Here is a 24,955-nt window from a genome sequence, read left to right as displayed (position 1 = left end):
AAGGAATTTCCTTTGATAACAACTTAAGCCTTCCGAACAATACATTGGAAACACTGAACGAGGGTCAAATGTCTCAAATATAAAAAGCTTTTTACAAATTGCAACCCCTCATCCAACGTTTATTATCTCACCTTTGTTTATGAGCACTCTCCCGTTCACAAACATTGTTTTAGGAACATAATGGACCATTGTCATCTTATTAAATGCCAGAACCTTGGGTAGCTCTGGGACTACCCAGAGTGCAAAATAACTGAGCATGGTACCATAATGAAGTGCATCTGGGGGACAAACTACCTTTAACTTTTCCATGCTGTGTGTTTGAAAGAGGTAATTCCAACAGAAGAGTTACAGTGAGGAAATAATTAAAATAAACATAATACAGCTCATTATATCTCAATCTCAGACCAGGCTGGGTAACCCAAAATGTAACATTTGTATATGCCACTGTTAGCATGGAATATGCAAATTTTACAGTGCTCAGTGTTTATAGACAGAGAGAGTCCCTTTATAAGAGGAAACAATATTTATTGGAGGAAAAGTGAGATTGTGATTCCCAGGTGAGTAATGGAGTGTTTGTTAGAGGAAAGGCTTGAAAGAGTAGTCAGCTTGTTTTCTAGTTTTTCCCTTCTTAGATATCGTACTATTACTTTCATTTTCAGACCATTCTCTTGAATCTGTCCACCTCCCAGACATGTTCTGCTGCCCTACTTCTCACAACAGACAGACTCCACATCATGCTGCTATCAAACAATAAACAATAAAAAAAACATGAGTGCAAAGGAGGAATTGTACTTTGAAAAAAAAAACTTGCAGGAGAGTCAAAGAGGCAAATATGGAGTCTGATGATTTTGAAACTCTGTTGGAAATATCAACCTGAATATCACATCAATACTAACAAGATTGCCTTATTCTGAATAAAGATAAAAAAAATTAAAAAAAACAGCAGTCATTAAACAAATGGTACAATATAAAATTGACTGATGAAAAGAATTTGAGAGAATCCTCGAATCCTTTTGGGGAGACATGGATCATTTGTGTTTTAAGATATGTAGGAGGAGCTACCACAAAGCGGTTAAAAGAGCCACATAGTACTACATTGCCAAACACTTAAGGAAAACTCCAAATAACTCAAGAAAGCTTTTCTACATTTACCAGGAGATGACTAACACTAGCTAACTCATAAATGCCGCATGACTGATCTTCCAGCATTATAAAGACCATTTAACATTTTAATTAACTTAACAATCTACAGCATCTGGAGGAACATTGTCAACAATGTAGAATCGTCACTGTACCCCGAATTTCAGGTTCATTCTTTTGTATGCTTTTAACTACTTTTTAGTCAATGACCAGGGAGGAAATGTTGACAGCCATGGCCCGTGGAGGGAGTTCCGGTGGGGCAGAGAGGTGGGGCGGGGGGTGCTAAAAACCGGCATATGGATATTTGGAGGTAAGTAAACAATTAAATTAATAAAACGAACTTCGTAGTGTGCGCTTCATCGCATTTTGCAATGCAGGGCACGCTATGAAATTAGTTGTATTAATTAAATTGTTTACTTACCTGCAATTATCCATATGCTGGTTTTTAGAACCCCCCACCCTGACCCTCCTCACCTCACCCCCCCCCACCGCAACTCCCTCCACGGGCCGCGGCTGAATGTTGAGTGTGGCTTGCAAAATAGTTGTATGTAGTAAACAATTACTTTTTTCTGTCTATCACTTGTATACTTTACTTTTCAACTGAACTATGATCAGCGCTCCGAAACATTCATTTTTTTTGCCTTATGTATTAAAAGAAAATGTAAGCTTATCCAAACAGTTTTTCCAACAATTGGTAATTCCCAATTTAGTCCACTGCAGCCATCAAGACGATGCCTTTTAAGAGCACTTAAAACACATAAACTTCTCTACATGTTATGTTATGTTATGTTAATTCTGCTTATATAGCGCATGGCTACCCCAGCAATGGGGCGTCCCAGCGCTGCGGACATACCTGGAAGCAGAGCAACACAACAGAGAAAGTGGAGCTAGATAGAAGAGGATGGAGCTAGATGGAAGAGAACAGCCACGTTTTAATCTGTTTGCGGAACAGCAAGTGGTTGGAAGTGGCCCGAGCCCCAAGGGGGATCGAATTCCAAAGCTTCGGCGCCAGATGCCTAAAAGAGCGACCACCCGCTCGGCACCTACGGATCTTAGTCGTGCGAGCCAGTGACAGGTCAGCTGAACGAAGGGCGCGCGAGGGGACATAGAAGGAGCAGAGTCCCAGCAAGGTTTGAGGGGCGGTATTATACAGGATTTTATGCATTAGGCAGAGGCTTTTGAACTGGATACGTTGTTTAACGGGAAGCCAATGTAACCGATGGAGAATAGGGGAGGTGTGGCATCTTTTTGGCAGAGCGAAGAGGATGCGCGCCGCGGCATTCTGAGCTCTCTGAAGTCTGTTTATCACCGTCAGGTTAGAGCCTAGCATCAGGACATTGCAGTAGTCTAGATGGGATAAGACTAAGGCCTGAATTATAGTCTGACGGATGCAAGGCTCAAAGAATCCAAGGATAGGTTTAAGAGAACGCAGGCGACCATAACAGGTGCCTGCCACTCTCTTAGCATGAGTTTCCATGGAGAGTGAGTTGTCCAACATCACACCCAGGTTTTTTACAGCCTCTTTGGGGACAGGAGATGGTCCCAGAGTGGAAGGCCACCAATGTGCATCCCATTTCTCGGTATCTTTACCTACAATGAGTATCTCCGTCTTGGAGGAATTTAGCTGGAGATAGTTCTGTGCCAGCCAGTTCGATATAGCCAGGATATCTTCCTGGAACTTAGTTTGGTCAGCCCCACTGTTCTTGGAAAAGGAAAAGATGAGTTGTGTATCGTCCGCGTATGATGTTAGTTTGATGTTACGATCCCTGGCCAGCATCCCTAAATCCAGGCTTAGACAAACCGACCCCAATTGCACTACCTTGGTCAGCATCAGACAGGATCGTGTGTCATTGGTTTATAACTGAACCTTAGCTTTCATTCACCTTGGGCTTTCAGCAGCCTATGATACCATACATTCTAGTGATTAGATACGTGGAGCGGTGGTAGTTGAGCTTTTTGTACTGAGATGAGATCCTTTCTTTTTAGACACAGCTAACTAACTAGCTTGCATTTGGACAATAGAATCCTCATCATAGTTGCTGGAGAGGGAATTGGTTCCAAATTTGTAATTCTCGGAGCTGTACACCACAATTCACGAATCTATTTCTTTGGTCAATAATGAGAGTTTAGAATGAGTTAAATGGTTTTAATATTGAATGCTTTAGTAAATCAACGTTATTAAAAGTCACAAGTTACTTCATATCAATGTAAAACCATTGAATATTAAAGTAATTGATAATCAACATTAGTCAATCAAATAATCATAATGACTCAATGACAAAGTATGTCAGCTTTGCAACCCTACATTATCTGGATATTAATTGTAAAAATATTTCATTTATTAGTTCTCAACTCTACATGAATAAGGTGATCTAAAACCATTTCACCTTATAATATTTTGATATAAACATGAGCTTTTATGCAATATTTTCAATATTGGCTCATTATATTGTGACTTATAGATGTTACTTCATTACATATTTTTAAACAGTCTAGTTTGTTGAGTGTATTTCATCAATAATATTGCAGTTTCAACAAGAGTATTGCAATTTTTCACCACAAGAATGAGCAAGACCTGGAATGATTTTAAATTGTATTTTTGCTTTAACACTGCCAATTCAGATTTTTAGCCACATCGGGTGATTCTATCTATAAAGTGATGGCCAATCAAACACTGTGCAAGTACGCAAACATGACTTGCGAGCCTGAGGTAAGTTTTGAAGCTTGACTCTCAACAGATGTGTATTATGCATAGAGCATTTTGAGGATCACAACATTTTCATAGACCTGCATGGTGTGCTATTTATCACCTAGTGATTATATGTATGACTCACGCACATGCTCACTCACTCATTCACTTTCTTGATCGATAAATCACTCATTAAGATTTGAGTTTCCTATAAATTGTTTGACAATAAGAGGGGCAACGGGTGAAGGAGTAAAGAACGATCAATCCACTGTTTCTCCACATACACAATATTTAATAGATTGTAATGGAACTGCTAAGATTCAAATATGAAGTGGGTTAGAGCTACTGAGTGCTCTTGGTTTAGAGTTAAGAACACTAGGGTACAGAGAGAAGCTAGGCCTGATTCACAAAGATTTTTATATGATTAGGTGTTACATACTCTTGCTGTACTCCGAACCTACTCTTGGAGTTCAAGAGTAAGTCAGTACCTGTGGCTTTCTCCTGGAATTAATGAGTGAGTCAAGAGTTCTGCACTAGTAAGCCACAGGAAAATCTTTGTAGCTCAACTAAGCTGCATTTGTCCAGGATTTAGATGTGTTTAATTAGGTCTTTAGAAGAATCATTTTCCAATATTCTTTTTTCTCAAATTGTTCGACAAATGCAGGCTTTCCCTGTACCTAGATAAGAGGCTCCCCCTAATTGAGAGCATGTTCTACCTTAAAAGATTAATAGATATATTCTGCCCAAACCCAGGAGGGTACTTCCAAGGATTTCTGCAGCACAATCATCACCCTCTGAGCTAGCCTTAAAATGACATTTTGTTCGCTGATGAAAATTCTGTATAATTTTCATCATTGAATTGAATGTGGCATATGTTTGCAATAGAAGCCCTGATTTTACGTGTGAGGAATAATTAGGATTCCTGCAAGAGTTGGTATGAATTGCAATTATGAAGAATAAACTGGCAAAATTTGAATGGGGAAAGGATCGGTTAAAGAAGCACAACTTATAAGAAGGTGCACAAACTCTGATATCAAATGTTATCCCTCTTTCTGATGCCTCTAACTTAGATTCATCAAGCAATAACAACCTGAAGAAACAGCGCACCCAGCTGTATCGGTTTGTCCCTAGGCAGGATTATAACACCAAAATAACAGGGCAGTTGGAACGATGCCCAATGAGCTTGAATTCATTGTTGTGAAAGGTGTTGGTAGGTCTCTGCAATCATCTTAAAGAGCAGGAGACGCTACAAATTGAAGATTGTAAATATTGAATACATATTACATAAAAGGTATTTGATGGACTCAATCATATTTTCCAATTTTGTATGTTATATAGAAATAGTTTTTTGATGTTCATTTTTGTGTCCTTTTTTTACAGACATTTAATATGACCAATGTGACCAAGTTGTGCCCTGGCGCTCAATGTACATTTGCGTTCTATGGTGGTGAAAGCCTGTACCACAAATACATCCTCGTCTTTCAACTGTGCAATGTGTTTGTCTTTCTATGGCTGGTAAATTTTGCAATTGCATTGGGTCAGTGTACCCTTGCTGGTGCCTTTGCTTCCTATTACTGGGCCTTTAACAAACCAGCTGACATCCCAACCTGTCCTCTTTTCTCTTCATTTGGACGTGCAATAAGGTAAGACTTACTCACTGTATGTTTGTGAGATTTTTTCATGTAGAAGACTCCTCACAGATGAGTAGCATTTTAGAGCAGTCTTTTCATTTTGGCAACGTTGATGCTTAGGGTAGATCAAGGTCAGAAGGATCTGGTGAAGCACATTTGGGCCTTGTGGATGTTACATTGATTCTGCACCATTAGCGTTAAGTATCAGTTGATCCTTTAGCCTTAAAGCTGAAGGAACTTTGTAAATGTACATATGTTGTTGCAGTGCATGGTGCCTATTCACAAAGGCATGAAGATGGGGTGGGATTAGAGCTAGGATTTGCATTTTCAGACCATTTATTTGAGGATTGTTGCTGAACCTCTAAAATAACTGAGAATGCTTTTGGATTTGAGTGCCTTTGGCTGGGAGTAGAAATGCAAGTGGTGTGAATAGAGTAAGACCTTGAGTAGTTTGGCATGGATGTTAAATAATTGGGATGAAAAGGATGGGCCCATCTGGGCAATGCAAGTTGTTGGGCTTGGTGAGGATCAGTATCCAAGTCTCACACTTAGGATCTCATTATGAGTTGTCTGGAGGAGAATCCCGGTGGGCGGTGGTGGGAAGAGGACATTGTTCTTTAAATTCCAAGTGGTATTATATCTATGGACCTAAAAAATACTTGGTCTGGAAACACTAGATCGTGTTTTATCAGATGCTGATCTACACCCAGTAAAGTCACTCCTGAGAGAGGAGCAGGGGTGGCAGGTGAAACACTGTCCAGCCTCCGCTGGTCTTCTCCAGAACTATGGGGTGAGTAAACAATGAGAGTATTCAGCCACTTTCATCATCCCTCCCAATGTATTCTCCTTACCTAACACAGGCCCTCCACAGATTTTAACCAACTGTTTAGAGTGTGAGATGAGTATCAGGCATAACACACTCCTGGGTTTGGGTAAAACCTGCTTTACAGGGCCTGATAATCTCGAATGTTTTCCCAATTTCCCGAAGTTTAGTTTATCACCCCTGTTTATAGAAAGATATCAGGTGGAATTTTGAATTCTGGCCCCAGTACATCCCTATGGAGTAAACATGAAGGTCAGAATGGGGGCCTAAGAGTGTAGTTATAAATAACCATAATAGTGCATGGGTTACAATGTTGACCTTCATCTTTGCACAATGGAGGAGACTTTTGTGGGAGCAAGCGCTGTAGAGCATCCTGGAAGTATGAGCATGGTAAGAGAGTCATTATCTACTTTGCTAAACTGAGTTGTGTCAAGGATGGATGAGAACTGATATGGGCCTAGCATTATGCCAAGACCACCTTTTTAATGAAAATTGGAACCAAGTCACAAGGTAGATTTTAAGACTTAAGACTATAAAACAAGTATAAGATATGCCTACATAAGTTTCCCTGTATTTATAAAAAGTTCAAGCACTGGTGTAAGTGAAGTTACTTTTTGTTATACATGAATAATTCCTCAAAGTGATGTGTACAATTAATTAAAAGTAATCTAATTATATTTTAATACAAATTAATGTTACAATAATTTATACATTTAAAAAAGATGTATTATAATATTTGTTTTATATTTAATGCTTGTATTTAAACCTCATAAAAGCTATTGTATGTAATGTAATATATATAATTAATTAAAGATCTAATGTAAAAATCAGTTAATAATACTGTAATTTTTTTATAAGTTCTACATTAAAAATTTATGTATACCATTTATTTCCAATAATATTTAAAATAAACATATGTTTACTAATTGTTTTCTAAGTTTAATAAGCTTTTTATATACTTTTCCCGATGGTTTACCAGAGAAACAGTCAGGCTAGAGATCTTTAAATGGTAAAGTATAGGGAAAATTTTAAAAACTAAGTTTAAAACATTTATTGAAATTTATAACAAGTTTTTCTATTTTTTATTTAAATATAGAACACAATTATAAATGCAAAATTACTATTAGTTTAATTGTCAAATAAATATTTAATTAGTTTAAATAAATTACATTAAATAAAAAAAAATTGTATGAAGCTTAAGATAAAAAATAAATTTAAATAAAATAATCAATAAAAGTGATTTATATAATAATTACTGGTAGTTAAATTACATTTAATAAAATATGTTGTAATTTAATAATGAATGTGTTTTATTTTTAGATTTCTATTTACTTTAAATTATATTTTTAACTACTTGGGATATTTTATAATTATTTTCTATGGGATTTTATTTTAAATCCCTTCCTCCATTATTTTTTATGGGAGCGTGTAACAGTGACTGGTCATCAGTGGTGTGCACTTACTCAAGAAAATCATTAAAAAAATCACAATAAAAACTGTGCAGACGAAAAAGTTAAAAAGGTCTAAGACACACCATTACATGGGAGTTAGCATAGTTGGTGGTAAGGTCAATGTCATCCATAAAGATTACAAAAAGGTCTTGAAAATGCTGTAGACCCTTGGCCGTGCATGTCATTAGAACAGTGTTGTCCCCATATTTAAGAACAGGCAGACGATGACCGCCCACACTCAGTACATCCACCCCATATCCAATAGAGCCAATTCCAGTCCGTTGATATAGAGAGTAAAGAGAAAAAGGGTCAGAATGCAACCTTGGCGCACCCCTCTCTTCACAGTAAAGGGCTAGCTGCATTCCCCATTCACCTCATATTCTACAGAAGCAGTTTGATCCTCATGAAGACTGTGTGAGGAAATCAGGACTGGGTCAACCCCCATAGACCCGAGCAGGACCCAGAGCTTAGCTCTATTTACTCTGTCAAAGGCTAAGCTTAGGTCCATGATGCCAGATGAACCAACCCCTCCTTCTCCCTGGGGTACTTCGCAATTAACATATACAGGCTCAGGGTGAGATCAACTGTGCCCTGCCCTGCCCTAAACCTACATTGGGCTTCCGACAATACATTCTTATCTTTGACCCAGGTGGTACGTCGATCCAGCAGGACCCTCCCAATCACCTTAACCTCAAGGAGATGGAGTAATTTACTATTGCTGTGGGTGCCTTTCAGCTGTAGTAACTTTAGAAGTGCAGTTTGTGAAAATCAATGGGCGTATTCTTTTGTCGGTAGGGCATATCACTCTCTTAACCCCTCCCTAACTCTACCCAAATCCCTCCTTACTCTGCCCTAAACCTCACCTATTTAGTAGTAAGCATGCTTCTATTTCCAGCTACTCCTTCTGGTCCCACCCACATTTACTACTAACGGGACTTCGGTACGGCCAGTGGAATCTGTTCGGAATTTAGGGGTCATGTTGGACCAGAGGCTTAGCATGGAAACGCATGTCCAAAAAACATCTGCCTGCTGCTTTGCCATCCTTTGCTCTCTGAGGAAAGTCCTGCCCCTCCTACCTACTTGTGCCCGTGCTCATGTGGTTAGATGTACCATCCTTAGCAGGTTGGACTATTGTAACGCCCTCCTGCTTGGGTCCCCTGAGTTCCTGCTGGACCGCCTTCAGAGGGTCCAATCAGCGGCTGCTAAACTGGCCCTGGGGCTTCCGAGAAGTTCTCATGGAGCATCCGCACTGGCAAAATTGCATTGGCTCCCTATAAGGCAGAGGATCCAGTTTAAGACCCTCTGTATAGTGTTTAGGGCTCTTCATGGAGCCGGCCCAGCTTCTTTGCAATCTAAATTTGTCTGGTATTCCCCTACTAGACAACTTCGATCCTCCGACGCTAAACTGGTAGTTGTTCCCAGATTCAGGAAGGTCAGAGCCGGCGGCAGATCCTTTGAAGTGACTGCTGCCAGACTATGGAATACTCTTCCCATCGAGAGTAGGCATATTGGTGAACTCCTCCTGTTCAGAAGGAAGATAAAAACTTGGCTATTCCCCTGCTAATCCGCTTCCCTCCGGTCTCTTTATCTCTTAGCGCCAGGATGCCTGCAATGGTGATAGTTGCACTTTATAAATGCTTAAAATAAAATAATAAATAAGGGGCCGAATATGATTTCGACCGACTCGGTTCCAGAAGGTTTTCTGAACGACCCAGATCCAGGGAGCCAGACTGAGTGATTTTGATGCATCCGGATGCTTCCGGATACAATTTGGTCGTACTCCCATTGACTTCAATGGGAGTCTGGGTTCCAAACGAGAACACAGGCTCTCATTGACAAAAGGAGTTGTTGGGGAAAACCTTGCACCCTGTGGCGGGCACACCATTGTGCCTGCCACACTGTGCGTGCATGCATGACCCAGGAGTAACCCCATGGGCCTGAATCGGTAGACTCAGGGTGAAGGGGGTCCTGCTACGGGCCCCCAAAGTTAGATTCCAACAGCTGATTTGTTTCAGAACAACCGATTCGGAAAGGCTGTCTGAATCTGACATCCTAATCGCTCAGCTGGAAATGGGCTCCGTAGACTGCTATGATTCGACTCTGATCGACTCGGTTACTCCCAGTGCCTTTCGGAACCGAGTCAGACAGTTCAAATGCTTTCAAGCCATCGTAATCGCTGATGGGGAAACGTGTCCGAGTTGGTAGGAAAGGCGGGTTCCGAATCGGATTCGGACTAATCGAATGCCGCTCAGAACCTTTCCGGACAACATCGTAATCGACCCCTAAGTTGCAAACTTACATGTGTGTGTGGGTCTCCCCATTTAAAAGATAGAAGAGGTGGAGACTTACACGCCTAGAATTGTGAATAGAATTGTGTAGAACTTAAATAGGACAGCTAGTACCACTAAACAAATTACAAAATGCAGTTTATTACTAAGCCCATATGTCAATACGTACGAAGGCCTTGGCTTATGCTAGACTTCAGAATAACTTTTTAGCTTATGGCTTGGCAGGAGTGGAATGGACACATTTCTCATATATTTTTAACTATGTTTAGAGATTGTGTTATTTGGCATAGCACTGGTAAAATGATCTTCACATAGTCTTTGTAGTTGTTCTAATAAAGTATATTTAAACTCTGCTTGATGATTATGTGAGAGGCAAGTCACCTTGTAACAACATGTGTAATCTGGATATCAAACAGTTTTGGATTCTGTGATGTGTCATTATTTATACCATGCACATTGAGTGATGCTACATCTCTTTGACTAACTCATATCCTATGAAACTCTTTCTGTTCATTAGATATCATACAGGGTCGCTGGCCTTTGGATCATTAATACTTGCTATTGTTCAAATGATCAGAATAATTTTAGAATACCTAGACCACAAACTTAAAGGTAAGGTTCAGTAACTTAATTTTAGTATTTGATTAATTGCAACATTTAAAATATTGTTATGCTATTCGGTTCTCTGCACATAATGGATTACACCTAAAACAAGTTGAATTCTATATGACAGAGTAAATTTAAACACCCACAATTCAAATAAATCGAATCATTGTGTAAATAATCATATGCTTGGCTGTGTGTGCCATGTGACAATGTGTAGTCGGTGTAGAATATGAAAACGTTTGGTTAATTTACCTATTTAGTTAGTACTGCGGTTGTCTCTCTATTGATCCCTCTTTGTTCTTCCTGCAGCCTCCCACAATGCATTTACAAGGTTCCTGTTGTGCTGCCTGAAGTGTTGTTTCTGGTGTTTAGAAAAATTCATAAAGTTCATCAACAGAAATGCATATATAATGGTATGTATTGCAAACCTGCCATCCACCTTGGTAACACTGTTTTTCTTATCCTGTATGTCTGCTTAAAAAGACATAATACGTACCATTACATGTATATTAAATTAGCTGGAGGTCAAAAGCGGTTGTACAGCCTTAGCTTCTGCACGTCTGCTGCCTTGTGTGTTGTTGAAGAGTGAAAGCAGCAAACAATATTCTAGCTTGCTGCTGCTTTCGGGTACTCTGTAGCAAGTGGAAGGTGACTTAAGACAGAGGTGCCACAATTAATTCTCTGGAGAAAAGGTAGGAACATTGTTAAAGAGACCAAAAGACTACCCTGTCTCACTAAAGCAAGAAAAGCAATATGGAAAGCAAAGTAGTAACTGGCAGGAAAAAAAGGCAAGGCAAAATGGAGAAGCACACAGTGGATAGGTGATGCCTGAAGCACTGCATCACATAAATACCCTAAACTGCCCCCTTTTGTACAAAATAGTGCATCAATACTTAGCAGCCACTTTCAACGTTGATCCTAACATGAACATCCACTATCCTCCAATAGAAAGTGCTATTCCAGTGACCAGAGTTTTCTTGAATTTTTGCATGGGAAGGAACTCTCTGCTACCTTTATGACCTGTGGCTGCCATTCTATGGATCTGGAGTATAGCAGAAACCTATAACACAGCCTTTTTGGGACTGCTGGATGAGGGTGATACACCACATGGATCATGGAAGACCACTGTCGAGGGTTTAAGCCAGTGGTTCCCAAACTTTTTAGATCAGCGGCTCCCTTGACTCATTGGCCGTTGGCCGTGGCTCCCCATTAGGCTACTTAGAGAACTGTGCGGGGAGTCCCTTAGCCATTACCCCACCAGCACCAGCTTTGTCCATGTGTTGGGTGAAGCGCGCAATGAGTGTCTGGGTAGATGTCTGAGTGCTGGGTGATGTATTGGAGCAAGTAGGAGTTGGAAGGTAAACGGTGGCTGCACACATACCTTGACTCGGTGTGTGGCCCATCTGTAAGTGGACTCGAATATGTCCTCATTATGTTCTATTTGTAAGCCCGGGAATGTGGTCTCCTCAGTTAAGGTACTGCGGTACCTCTATTGGTTTTGAGGAATATTTGAATACCGGCTGCTCTGATTGGCTGGAGTTGTGCTATCACTACGTGCTGACAGAAGTGTAGTTAATGCATTACGTTTGAAGGAGGCACAGCAATATTCCATTCCTTACCTGGGAAAACCACATAATATCCCGGTGCCTATAAAAAAATGAATGTATCCTTGTTTAGCGTGACTGGTGCTCATGTAAACGACTACAATACCTTGGGGTAGAGTTCGCGCTATATAAAATAAAAAATAAAACTGCAAACAAAAGCTTTCTTGTACTTACTGTGTGACAGACAGGCTAATAGCCTTTGAGCCAAATTAGGCCACTCTCTGCTTGGCCCTACTTCAAAGGCAATTACACTCTGCCTTCCCCTGAACTCTACCACGTGTGTACACTTCAAAGCTCGCACTTCCTTATTTCTATTATTGAAGCAAATCTTCAGTGTCCTATGTTGCCCTTCTATCTTACAAACATTTGTTACTGGGAATTAAATGACCTTGTTAGACGACTGACTTGTGTTTTTTGACATAAAAATTACTTAAACAAGGTTTAAACTGAGCTGCTCTTCCCGCTAGTGGAGCCATAGAAGCAACTACTTATATCTGTGGAGAATGCGACTATGTTCACAGGCTGATTTAGTTTCTTACTTACACTGATGCCTGAAAGACATGTGGCAAAGGTGAAGGTCTCCCTGTAAACTGGCGCCGTGAGATGAGGGAAGGCCTGTGCTTTGCCACCACTGCTGTGGTATCTGCTGCCCTGCAGAGTGTTTCCGCAAGTGTATGAGCAGTTTCTATGCATGTGACCTCGTCGGATGAGCAGACGACTGAGCGATTTTCCTAGTCCAAGGAATTCAGATTATGTCTGCCGGCTCCAAGCACCCGGTCCTTTCCTGTGGTCTTATTATGAGTTTTGAGTTGCTGCCATCTCAGAACTGTTGCTGCGCCATTTCATTTCAGTCATGCACGCACACGCGCCCCAATATCCCCTTCAAAGCACTGAATTCCCGATTGTGCTTGCTGCGCCCCAGGCTAGTTTTGATGGCGCACTGGGGTGCCGCGTTGCACAGTTTGGGAACCACTGGTCTAAGCATATGAAGGAACAGCTTCAATAACAATGACACCTCTGAAAGAAAAGCAACTTCACATTCTATGGTTCCCCAACACCGACGAGCAGCTAGAAAATGAATGACGTGACTAAAACACAGCCTACTGAAGCTAGCGGCACACGTATTGGTCTAGACGGTTGACCAGGAGGAAGGAGGCAAAACAATAGTGACACCCTTCTGTTCAGTACAAAAACTTACTTAAATAATGAAAGCATTACATCACTGAATCTTAGTTCTGCTCAGTGCCCTGGTGAAGTAGTAGCCCATTCAAGTGGTTTACCACAGTTGAACCAAGGGATAATAATCAGTCTAAAATGTGTTTATTGTGGTATGGTGTGTGGCACTAGTACAATGGTTTGTGGATTCATTACTTCTTCAGCAGTTTATTACCCATTGTGATAGTTCTCCTTGATCGTTAGTTCACACTGTTGTTTTAGAAGGTTTGAGTAACACCTGTTTTACGCCACACTTTATTCAGAGCAAAACAGTTTTGTGCCTCGTGTTAGCTCACTTCCCAAGACCACATTGATCTCTGGTGGCTGCTGAGAAGTAACCATGGGCTAACTTGCACAAGAGCTCTCATTCCTGTGCATGAATGCTCTATTACTTAACCGGTAATCTTCATTACTCCGGGTCCCGTTGTCCTCGTCCCATTCATTTACATATTGGAGATAACCATCTCCCGACATAAAAAAGAGCAGAGGCATGCTGGGACCCTAATACTGCCCCTCTCACTGGGAGTACATAAGCAGTACTTACCCAGCATCCCCTCTGTACAACAAAGCCCAGACAGGAAGGCCGGCCGCCCAGGAGGGAGGGAGGGGCGTATGAATGGGACGAGGACAACGGACCTTATCCTCATCTCGATCACTCACTAAATGGAGGAGAATGCTGTCTCTGCAATAATGGGAGTGGAGTTTTGGTGACCTGGTTATACCAGCTGTTTTTCCTGTGGCACTTTCCCCTTCCTCAGTGCAATTTGTTTTTTTTAAATTGTCACTTTGGCTGCTCAACATGTTGCTGATCAGGGTATGGTTTTATTACCTCCCCCTAATATAGGTGACCTTTAACATTTCTTTTAAATGTTTCTCTCACTGTGCAATTGTTAAATTAACATTTGAGTAAGGATTTCCAGAGAAAATCTACTCAACAAAGGGAATTATTTCTTTTTATGACATTAACAGTTAAAAAACGATCAGTGTTCATTGATGTCTCATCTCAATGAAACCAAAATTGCAAAATGAGACCATTAGCTCAGCTAAGGCCCTGGCTCTAAAAACGTTTTATGGACTTAAGATGAATATATGTGTGCAAAGAAATCCATATGCTAAGAAATAATTGATCCCGATATCCAGAATCGGGTTTGGTTGAATTTTACCTTTGCAAATGGGATTTGTGAAGATACAAAATGTGTTTTTAAGTTGAAGATCTCTGCTTTCCCAAATTTAGAGTAAGAGGTCAATTAGGGGCTTTACTAGATGGCCCCACTTGTACAAATAGATTAACATTGATAATCTAGAAATTGTGTGAGCATTACCACAACCCTTTTATGTAGTTTTCCTTGAGCAAAGCACATTCTCATGTAGATTGATAGCCCAATCTCTTCTGTATCTCTCCCTCTTTAGCCTATTGATGGTCAAGATCATTCACTTGGATTTTAAGCATTTCATTACACATCACTCAAAGGCGGTTAGGTATCCTGTAGCAGCCTCTTTGTTCAGGGGTTGTAGTGCCCAAAGTTTCAAATGCACATGTCACATTCCGTCTGTTTATATCAGTTTTCACTCTCATTTACAGTCGAGACAGACTTAATATCCACTTTTTTAAACATATCTCTCTAAAAGTGGCATTCAAAATCCTTCTACCTGTGGAGGATTTGACTTCCACAGTTTGTGTGAAGTCCAGGGAAAGTGGATTGAGGTTAAGGGGGAGGGGAATGTTGTCAAGTTCTGACACACTGCCACTGAGTCTGAAGTTTACACTAGTGAATATGTGCCTGCACTGCAATGCATGTTGTTGGTCTGGTACTCCCGGGGAACCACAGTAATTTCCACAACATCCTCCCCACCACTGGTCTAGCAATGTGGATTAGTCTTGTCTGTTTCCAGTGCAATCCAGGCTTTAAGAAGAAGCACCTGCACAACCTGGTAATATCTCCAAAGCTCTGTACTCACCAAGCCTGCATTATTTTCCTAGTTACCTTCACCATCTGCCCATCCATTTAGAGGTACCTTCCCCTTTTCTGTTATAGTGTGATCTGTTCTTTCGGGATATCGGTCAGTATCACCCACAGGCGGTACAATAGTCATGGCAGGGCGTTCCTTTTACAGTGGCTAGTCTTCCTAACCATGACAGTGGCAGCGCCCTCCATTTGTTTAAATCCTCTCAAATGTTTGTCATAAGTGAAAGCCAATTGGCTGCTAGAGGTGAGCAGTAAGAGTTATGCCCAAATAGCAAAAGATGTGTTTGTGAATTTAAATGGGTATAAAGTTTGCAGAGTACTAGACCAAACCTCAGGCAGAATCAAAATTCAGTATATCAGATTTTTCTGTATTGATCTTTAGGCCTGCCACTCATATAATGAATTTCATCTTCATCAGGGTAGTAACTCTTCTGGGTCGGCTAACAACAAATGTACATCATCTGCAAATAACCAAACCTTGTGGTGTTCACCCCGAAAAGGATTTCCATGATCCCTGGATATTGAAATGAAATGAAATGAAAAAAGATTTATAAAGCGCATGGCTGCCCGGGAGCGTCCCAGCGCTTAGGATGCAGTGGAAGTCTGAGAGGAAGCTCAGGGGGGATGACGGGTGAACTTATGGCTTTTGTGGGAAGAGATGTGTCTTCAGGAGTTTACGAAACTTCATGTAGGTCGGTTCGGATCGAAGACAAATTGGCAAAGAATTCCATGAGGATTCTGCGGTGACCGGGAAACGTCGCCCTCCAGTACGGGCCTTCCTAACTTTGTGAACAGTGGCCAGGTTACCTTGGGATGAGCGCAGGGACCTGGTAGTTTTGTAGGGATAGAGCATTTTCCTGAGCATAGGGGGCCCTTTGCCCTGAAGGGATCTGTGGGTGATACACAGGGCCTTAAATTGTATCCTTTCCCGGATAGGCAACCAATGAAGAGCTCTGAGTGCTGGTTTAGCCAATGTTCTCCGGGAGGTGCCTGTCAGCAGCCTAGCTGCTGCATTCTGGATGCGCTGAAGGATATTAATGGTGGATTCTGGCGCGGCCATAAAAAGTGCATTACTGTAGTCTAATCTGGATAAGATAAGGCCCTGAATGAGCAGCTTTTGGGATTGTGTCGGAAGTAGGGGGAGAATCTTCCGGGCTGAGCGAAGTAGGCCCACACATGTGCCAGGCGTCTTTTTAGCCTGTGTTTTCAGGGAGAGGTCTTGCTCTAGCCAGAACCCTAGGCTTTTAAGTTCTTTCTTTGGTTGCGGGAGATCCCCTAGACACAGGGGCCATATCGAGGTGGGAAGGGATGTCATTCGCTGGCCCAGCAGCATGAGCACTGTTTTTGTGCCATTTAATTTAAGTCACGAGTCACACATCCAATTATAGATTCCTGAAAGACAGTTATGCAACTTTTTAAAGTTGTCCTTTTCGAGGGAGAGTGAGACAACCATTTGGGTGTCGTCAGCGTATGTGACAACTTTAATCCCAAAGGGGGTGACAACATCCTCCAGGGGGCCATATAAATGTTAAATAAGGTAGGGCTCAATGAAGAGCCCTGAGGTACCCCACACTGGAGGGGGAAAGGCTTGGAGCGCGCATTCCCTTCACACACCTGGAAGGTTCTATCCTTCAGAAAGGATGTGAGCCATCGCAGTGCGGTGCTTCTTACCCCTAAGTTGAGAAGGCGCTGGAACAGGATCTTATGATCTACAGTATTGAATGCAGCGCTTAGATCCAGGAGGATCAGCAAAGCCGATCCTCCCGAATCCAAGATGCACCTTGCTTCCTCGACCACCGTTAAAGGGGCGGTCTCAGTCCCCTGACTTGGGCGGAACCCGGTTTGAGAGGGGCGGAGCAGATTGTTGGTTTCTAAGAAGGCCGACAGTTGTTGGTTAACAGTTTTCTCTGCGATCTTACTAAGTCCTGGCAAGAGAGAAATTGGTCGGAGGTTAGCAAAGTCATGGGGATCAAGTCCTGGTTTCTTCAGCAGTGCTTTTACTACTGCCCGTTTCCAGCTAGGGGGTACCACTCCTTGGTCAAGTGAGGCATTAATAAGATCTGTGGCCAAAGGCGAGATGGTAGGTCCCACATGCCGAAGAATGTACATAGGAGCCGGATCATTAGGGGATCCACTTTTCATGGCGGTCAGAGCGGTTAGAAAGCCTTCTTTGGATATCTGGCTAAAGGAGTCCAGAGTGGGGCCTGTGTTTGCAGCGGTAGGATCCGCAGGGGCGTAGCTATCTGACTTTGGCGGTAGGGATTGTAGGATGTTTTTTATTTTACTCTCAAAGAAAGCTGCTAATTCGTTGCATCTGGTGTCCGAGGTGTCCTGCACCAACGGGGGGTTGGGTATTTTGAGTAGCTCTTTTACCATTTTGTATGTCTCTCGAGACGAGTTGGAGGCTGTTCTAATTTTCTCTTCGAAGAAAGAAGCTTGGGTTGTTTTCCGCGCTGATTTATAGGTCCTCATGGCTGCTTTATATTTCTATTTATTGAGGGGGGCCCAATCTTTTCTCCATCTACGCTCCAGGTTCTTGCAAATTTTTCTTAAGTCTCTATGTTCTTGGGAGTACCATGGAGATTTAAAGACTTTGTTTTTTTCTTCAAATTCTTCTTGGGTGCAACCGAATCAAGGGTGTTAGTCAGCCACTTGGTGAAATTCGCATCAGCTTTCAGAGGGTCGGGATCAGCGAGGGGGGCAGTGTGTTCTAATTCCTGGGTCCAGTTCTCAAAAGAGAATTTGGTCCATATTCTCTCCTGAATGCGAAGTACCTGCGCCTGAGGGATGTCCAAATTGGTTTGCCATGAGAACGGGATAGGGAAGTGGTCCGACCAAGGTAATGGGAGAGGGGGCGATATTTCTATTTTGGGGATGTTAGAAAGGATCGGGTCGAGAAGATGTCCCTTAGCGTGTGTAGACTCAGAGTTTTTAAGGAGGAGGCCGAACGCATTCATCTCTGATTTAAGATCGCCTGCAATTTTATCGGAGAGATCATCGAAATGAAGATTCAGGTCTCCTAATAGAATAAAATTGGGTGTCGCGGCACAAGAGGTAATTGTAGTTTCTAGCAGTGAGCCTACGAATTGTCCTAGGCTTCCGGGGAGGCGGTATATAAAAATACCCGATAAGGATTTGTTTGGCGTAATTTGTATGTTAAAATAGACGCTTTCACAATCCAAAATTCCTCCCTCTTGTATCCTGCAGGTGAATTTGTCCCTGTAAACTATGGCTAGCCCACCTCCCTTTCCCTGGGTTCTATTATGGAACTGTATTAGGAATCCCTGGGGTAACATACGGACAATGTCTGCCTCGGAGTTAGAGGTCAGCCATGTTTCCGTGAGGAATAGTATGTCCATGTTGGTATCTTGAATTAGCAGATTGATTTCTATACATTGCTTGGGTATAGATCTGCAATTAAGCAGGGCCAGGTTAACGTGCTTCGGTATCTGGCGATTGCCTTTCGAGGGAGGGTCATCCTGGTGAGATGATACTGATTCGGGGGGGGGGGGTGGTTTTAGTTCTCAGATACAGGAGTTCATCTTGTGAGTATTTGATCCGAAGTTTGGGGGAAATGGGCATAGTGTCTGGCCCTGAGCCCGGCCTGGCCCAGACGGGCTTGCCTCTGGCGCGCCCGCTGCGCCTGCCCACTGCGCGTTCGGGAAGGGGTGTTCATTTTATAGGGACTGGGCCCAAATCGCCCAGCCCCTAGAGCGCTGTCCACTACCTGTTTCAAGATGGCGCCCGAAGTCTGCGCCTCGAGGGGGGTGTATGTGGGTGACCGGGAGCCCGAAAATCGGCTTCCTAAAGTGCAATTAATTCTGCAGGAAGATGCGGCACACTGCGGTCACAAGGAGCGATTTTAGGGGTAATGCACAGGTAATTTCAATTTTTAAAAAGAATTAAGAAAGCGTAAATCAAGATTTTAAACAGTGCTACAATATTTAAAAGCAAACCCTATACTCCTGGCTTCCGCCTCAGGAGTCCATACATTCAGACATATTGTCCCACATATTGTCTTATGGTGGGACACAGCTGTTCGATTGATATGGCACACAAGAGTGGTGTAGGCTTGGATAGTTGGCAGGAATCCAGCTGCTAAATGTGGCTTCAAATCCAATCCTCCAGTGCACTTGTTTGAGGAAGTTCCAACTGATAGAATCAAAGGTCTTTTTGGAAAGCAATGGGCCCAGAACTACATGAAGCCTTCTCTTTCTTATCTTCTCTGTTTAGTGGGTATCTCTCATATATTATAGAATGTCTCACATTCCTTTATAAATTTTGTCTGATATGCATGAGTCATTCCGGGCAGGTATTTAATGTAAACAGCAAGCCAACACTTTGTCAAGAGTCTAGCCATTTTGCCATAGTATGTCAACCAAGAAATCTGGGGCTACAATAAATGTCATTGTAACACTTGTGATCTGACGTTTCATTTTCACTTATTCCCTAGCTAAATTTAATTTGACTGAGATGGCTATGTTGCTAGGGAAATGATCACTGACTTGGATTTTTTCTTGTTTATGCAAATCAGTGTCTCATTCTTAGTAAATAAGTTACTCAGGAAATCAGATTATATAATCAGAAAGAAAATAGGAAACATAAATAGAGAAATAACAAGAAAACGTAATATATTCAAATCAATTATGAAATAGTATATTAATATGTAAATAGATACAGCAAGAAGAAATATACCTGAATTGAAGCTATATTTAGATTTAACACTTTGAGATGCAGTGATAGCCCCACAAAAGTTAGAAAATCAAGCATCTTTTTCACACAGCAAAAATCACTTAGTAATGTGAAATTCAAGGTCATAATTTATGTTAGTAGAATTCTGTGTGAGACACTGGTCTTAAAAATTCGGATTCACCTTATGCATTTATGAGTAGCAAGAAGGGCAAACAAAGCAAATCTTTGTTCAAAGATTAAGAAATCTTGGGCACAAAGGGACTCTCATAGGATATGATGAGTTAACCTTTTATAGAATAAACTGTTTAAGTTTATCCTGACAAGAGATTTCTTGCAAAGATAACCATATTTAATTTCATGAGAGAATTGGTTCAGTAAGATTTAGGATATGTCACTGTTATAGTATAAGAGATGTAGGGCACGGTTTTGATGTGGATTAAAATCCCTCAGTGCCCAAACTGAAAGAGTTAACAAATATAAAAATGTTTTATTAAGAATTTCCTCACCTTGCCTTGCCTAGGTCTGATCTTTAAGGCTGTCATGAGAGAAAATGTATGGCATTGTGTTTAAGAACCAATCAAACACTGACACAGTTAAAGAAAGAAGTAATGTAAAATTCCACCTCAAATAATCAAATGTCAGAATGGGGTAAGGTCCACATCAAGTATGAATATAAACTGTGAGTTCTACTCCTCTTTTGTTTGCTTTTGAAAGCAACCTGATTTCTCAAATCAAAACCCTGCTGATCACCAAGAGGGGTGTGTTGTGGTTTCGGGCCACATAGTAGTGACACAATCAATAATTTCTGATCTGATTCAGATACACTCAAATTTATTGACTTAGGAAGGCTGTCAATGCCTCTTTCTCGAGGCATTGACAACCTTTTTGTTGCCTAATCTCTGCTCTTGTAAATATTAAATGTGCTGAGAAGGATTTGCTACTTCTGAAGTGCTTTTATATCATGGGGAGATGTGCTAAACCTATTTATTCTCGGCCATTGAGGACTCTAAATTATCTGGGGATTCCTTAATCACATTATTTGCTAGTAGACAGATTTTTTTACAATTTTCTTGTACAATTTTGTCTTGCATTATAGATCAGCTGAGTTTCTAGAACCGTTGTTTCTTTTGGTATGGCAATGCATGGTATTTGTTTCTCTTACCCTTCAGTTCAGAGATGTGAGAAGTGTGTTTTTAAAATTACTTTGTAATGCATTGCATTTAATTCCTACTTTAGGTTATAAATTCACCCCATAAGATTTCTTTCCCTAGACGTCTCAAGGGTTTTTTGAAGAGTGAAACTAGCTTAAAGACAACTGAGTACTCTCTTAACCATTGCACGTCAAAAGGTACAGAAAAGTATTCAAATATATTTTTATTTCAAATCGTAAATTACTTTCCTAAATATCATTGAAGAAACAAGAATGTAAGTCTTTAATGCTAGTCGGTGATATGAATGCTAAAGTCTCTTCACACAGCATAAGGGTATTTTCTAACATCGAAAGAAATGAAGCCCTAAAAATCCCCTCTGCCCATTTTCCCAATAAAAGCAGGACAGACAAAAGAGGTTTACTCGAAGGCCTGAGAAGCTTAGATCTTATAATAGCTAATGGAAGGGTGGAAAATTATATTCCTGCAAACTATACTCATAAGGTCCCAACAGGGAATTCCATTATAGACTATCTAATTGTCTCCTCCGAGTTGGAAGTTTTGGGATCAGTGTTTAGCGATCATATGCTGATCTGTTTTAAATTTAATTATACTTGTGCTAAGGTAGGTTCATGGAATTTTAAAGGAAGTAATGTAGGGTTTAATGTAAATGATGGTAGAATTCACTGGAACACTCAAGCGACAGTCATAATGTAACAGCTCTGATAAAAGATCAACACCATTTAGTTTTGCATGAATATGATTCGCTTCAAACTGATCTTTTAGAAGTTTTTTCCTGTAATATTAGTTCTTTGGCAGCATCATGTAAATCATCGCGTACTCCATCAAACATAAATCTTATTTTAATCCACTGCTCACCTTAAATAGGGAAATTAACAAATTGGAGAGGGCCCAGTTCCTGAATTTTTCTAATGAACGTAGTAACTTAATCAATTTATTGAAGAGAAAAAGGCAGAGGAAAAAACGCTCTCTGAAGAAATTAAAGGAAGATGGTGCATGGGTGCAGTTAAAAGAGGCAGCCTCCAAAAACAACTCTAAAAAATTTTAGGAAGTAATTGCAGACTGCTGCGGTACAAGAGTAAAATCTCTTCCCTTTACTGTTAAAGAAGTGGATTGGAAAATCCACTTGGTAAGATTATATGCAGCAAATATTAACTCCCCTAGTTTTTTCCCTGCTGCACTTGCACCTGTGGAAACACACTTATCCAACTATGTACACTCTGCAAGTGACATAGTCGGATTTATTAAGAAAAATGAGACCCTCAGGAGCAATGGGTCCGGACGAAATACCGATGACAGTAATCAAAAAGGAATCATTTCTGTGGGCTACATTTCTAGTCCCTCTGTTTAACTTTTGCTATTTTCAGGGGAAGATATTGCTGTCGTGGTCTGGTAGTATTTTAATCATGTTACATAAAAAGGGCCTTAGATCTTATCCAGGGAACTATAGGCAAATAGCTTTACTAGATGCAGTGGGAAAAATGTTTGTACAAAGTATTCTTGATCATCTCACGGAATGGGTCATGGAGAATAAGATTCTCCCTATAGAACAAGCAGGTTTTAGAAAAAATCATAATACATTGGATAATATCACCATGCTGAAATTAATAGAGGAGAAATATACTCTATCTTGTCGATCAAATGTTTACATGGCCTTCATAGATTTTTCTACGGCCTTTGATAAGGTAGACCGTCCGCTCCTTTGGAGGAAACTACAAAATATGGGTTTGCCTACTCCCCTGCTGTCCCTAATCATTGCATTACATTCTCAAACTTGGTGTTGGGTTTTAATGGGAGGAAACCAAGGATTAACATCTGTAATTCCAATAGAAAATGGCCTGAAACAAGGTTGTTTATTAGCCCCTCTACTATTTTCATTATATTTAGCAGATTTACCCGACTGGCTCTCTCAGTCGGGTAGATCCTTCCTTTCGCATGTCTCCTTTATGCAGACGATATAGTTGTGATGGATCTTACTCCTATAGGGCTAAACAAAAAGTTGTCATCATTGCAGAATTATACAGCAGTCCATTTCTTAATGATCAATGTTTCCAAAAGTAAAATTTTAATCTTGAAAAGTGATAGAAGAAGAACATTATGTAAATGTAATTGGCACATTGGTCTTGAAAAGTTGGAGGTGGTTGATTCATATGTATATCTAGGGAAAATAATTGCAAGCAATACGAAGAATAAATCCCATATCGAACACAGTACCAGTAAAGCTATGTCTCACACTAATGGTCTGCGCATGTTTTACATCACAATGGGAAGAAGGCAGTTTTTACATCTACTGACGGTGCTGAAAGCAAAAATTCGATCGACCTTACTATATGCAATTGAATCAATCCCTGTTTTTTAGAGAAGATAGAAGGCCAGATTTTATGTGTACTGTGTAATTTTAATAGGCTAGTTCCTTCAGCTGCTATCAGATTGAAATTTGGACTAATAAGCACCTTTATTCAAGGTATTTCCAGAGTCTTATGTTGGGGATACCAGTTAAAACATAGTGAATCTGATTCCCTAATAGGTTTCCTGTGTAAGGAAATTTTCTGTGGTATGGGGGGGAAATATTCCTTAGGTCGAGATTTCTCTTTAGTGTTAAACATTTTCTGTGTTAAGGAAGAATCTGTGATTTCACTCCCTCTATCAGAATTTAAGTCCTTCGTAAAAAACTCAAGCAGGAGGATCAGCTTTAATAGAGATATTGATTTGTGTAATTCTAAAGAGAGATTAAAGATAATAGCAAGGACTACTTCCCCGAAACTGCCTCAAAAATATTTACAATCGATCAACAAGAGAGACCTGGTAAAGATATTCACTCTCCTACCCCTAGTAATAGTATGAATAAACAACAAGAGAGTGAAATAGCAATCAGGCACCTCAAGGGATGTAGTGAGGGACAGACAGAAAAACAGAAAAACTGAAAAACTGGGTGAAGGAAAAACACAAACAAAAACACAAAAGCAAATGTTATTTGCTTAAAGGACCCTCACTCACCACCTAGTGGTGACATGCTTCATCATCGGGTCCCCACTGGAAGGACCTAGCGCCCTTGCAGCATGCTACAACGCCTGGTTACAGCGGAGCTGGTTCTTGTGTTTGTTGAAGTGGTGGAATAAACCCAATAGTGCTAAGTGAGTGCAAAATATTCTAAAAAAATGCTAAGTTGTGACTGCCAACATTTTTTTATTACTAGTCCAACCAGCACTTGGTTAAAAGCAAGTGATGAATAGGAATGATCTCAATAATTGGAGATCCCTAGTCCTTAATTACTTTGGTCAACATGTTTCTGCTATTGGAGCCCAAGTCTCTCAGCATTCATCAGGACCAGTAATGTGATCCTCCGGCGGTCTGCACGCGCTAAGGTGCACCCACCGAGAGGATATATGTGTCAAAAATGTTTAAAAAATTTCAAATACTCACGGCTTGTAGCCGTGGGAGCACATCCAGCAAATTGCAGGGGCCAGATACCTGTAAGAAGAAAGATTATTAGAAACATGCAGAGGGTTGGTTCAATTTTATCACATATAAATGGAACCGTCATGTTCCCTTTGTCAATGCTATTTCTTCTCAACCCTTCACCCAATTTCACCCATACCGGTACCAGTGAACAGGCGCAGGTTTAAATTTGTGTTCATGCACACTGATTCGTGGCTAGTATGTCATGCTCCCATAACTCA

General features: G+C 40.9%; 1 protein-coding gene across 7 annotated transcripts in view; it reads left to right on the top strand.

Annotated features, from left to right (window-relative positions):
• The window catches only part of SLC44A5 (solute carrier family 44 member 5), a 776,473-nt gene that overhangs the window by 680,573 nt on the left and 70,945 nt on the right, over window positions 1-24,955 (top strand). For all 7 annotated transcript variants that reach the window (XM_086953881.1, XM_086953880.1, XM_086953875.1 and 4 more), the window contains 4 exons: window positions 3,763-3,850; window positions 5,210-5,472; window positions 10,540-10,634; window positions 10,938-11,041. In XM_086953881.1, coding sequence (XP_086810007.1) covers window positions 3,763-3,850; window positions 5,210-5,472; window positions 10,540-10,634; window positions 10,938-11,041 — 550 coding nt within the window. The remainder of the gene's footprint in view (window positions 1-3,762; window positions 3,851-5,209; window positions 5,473-10,539; window positions 10,635-10,937; window positions 11,042-24,955) is intronic.

Source organism: Lissotriton vulgaris, chromosome 1_1 (genome assembly GCF_964263255.1).
Source record: "Lissotriton vulgaris chromosome 1_1, aLisVul1.2, whole genome shotgun sequence".
NCBI lineage: Eukaryota > Metazoa > Chordata > Amphibia > Caudata > Salamandridae > Lissotriton > Lissotriton vulgaris.
This window is presented reverse-complemented; position numbering and strand designations above follow the sequence as displayed.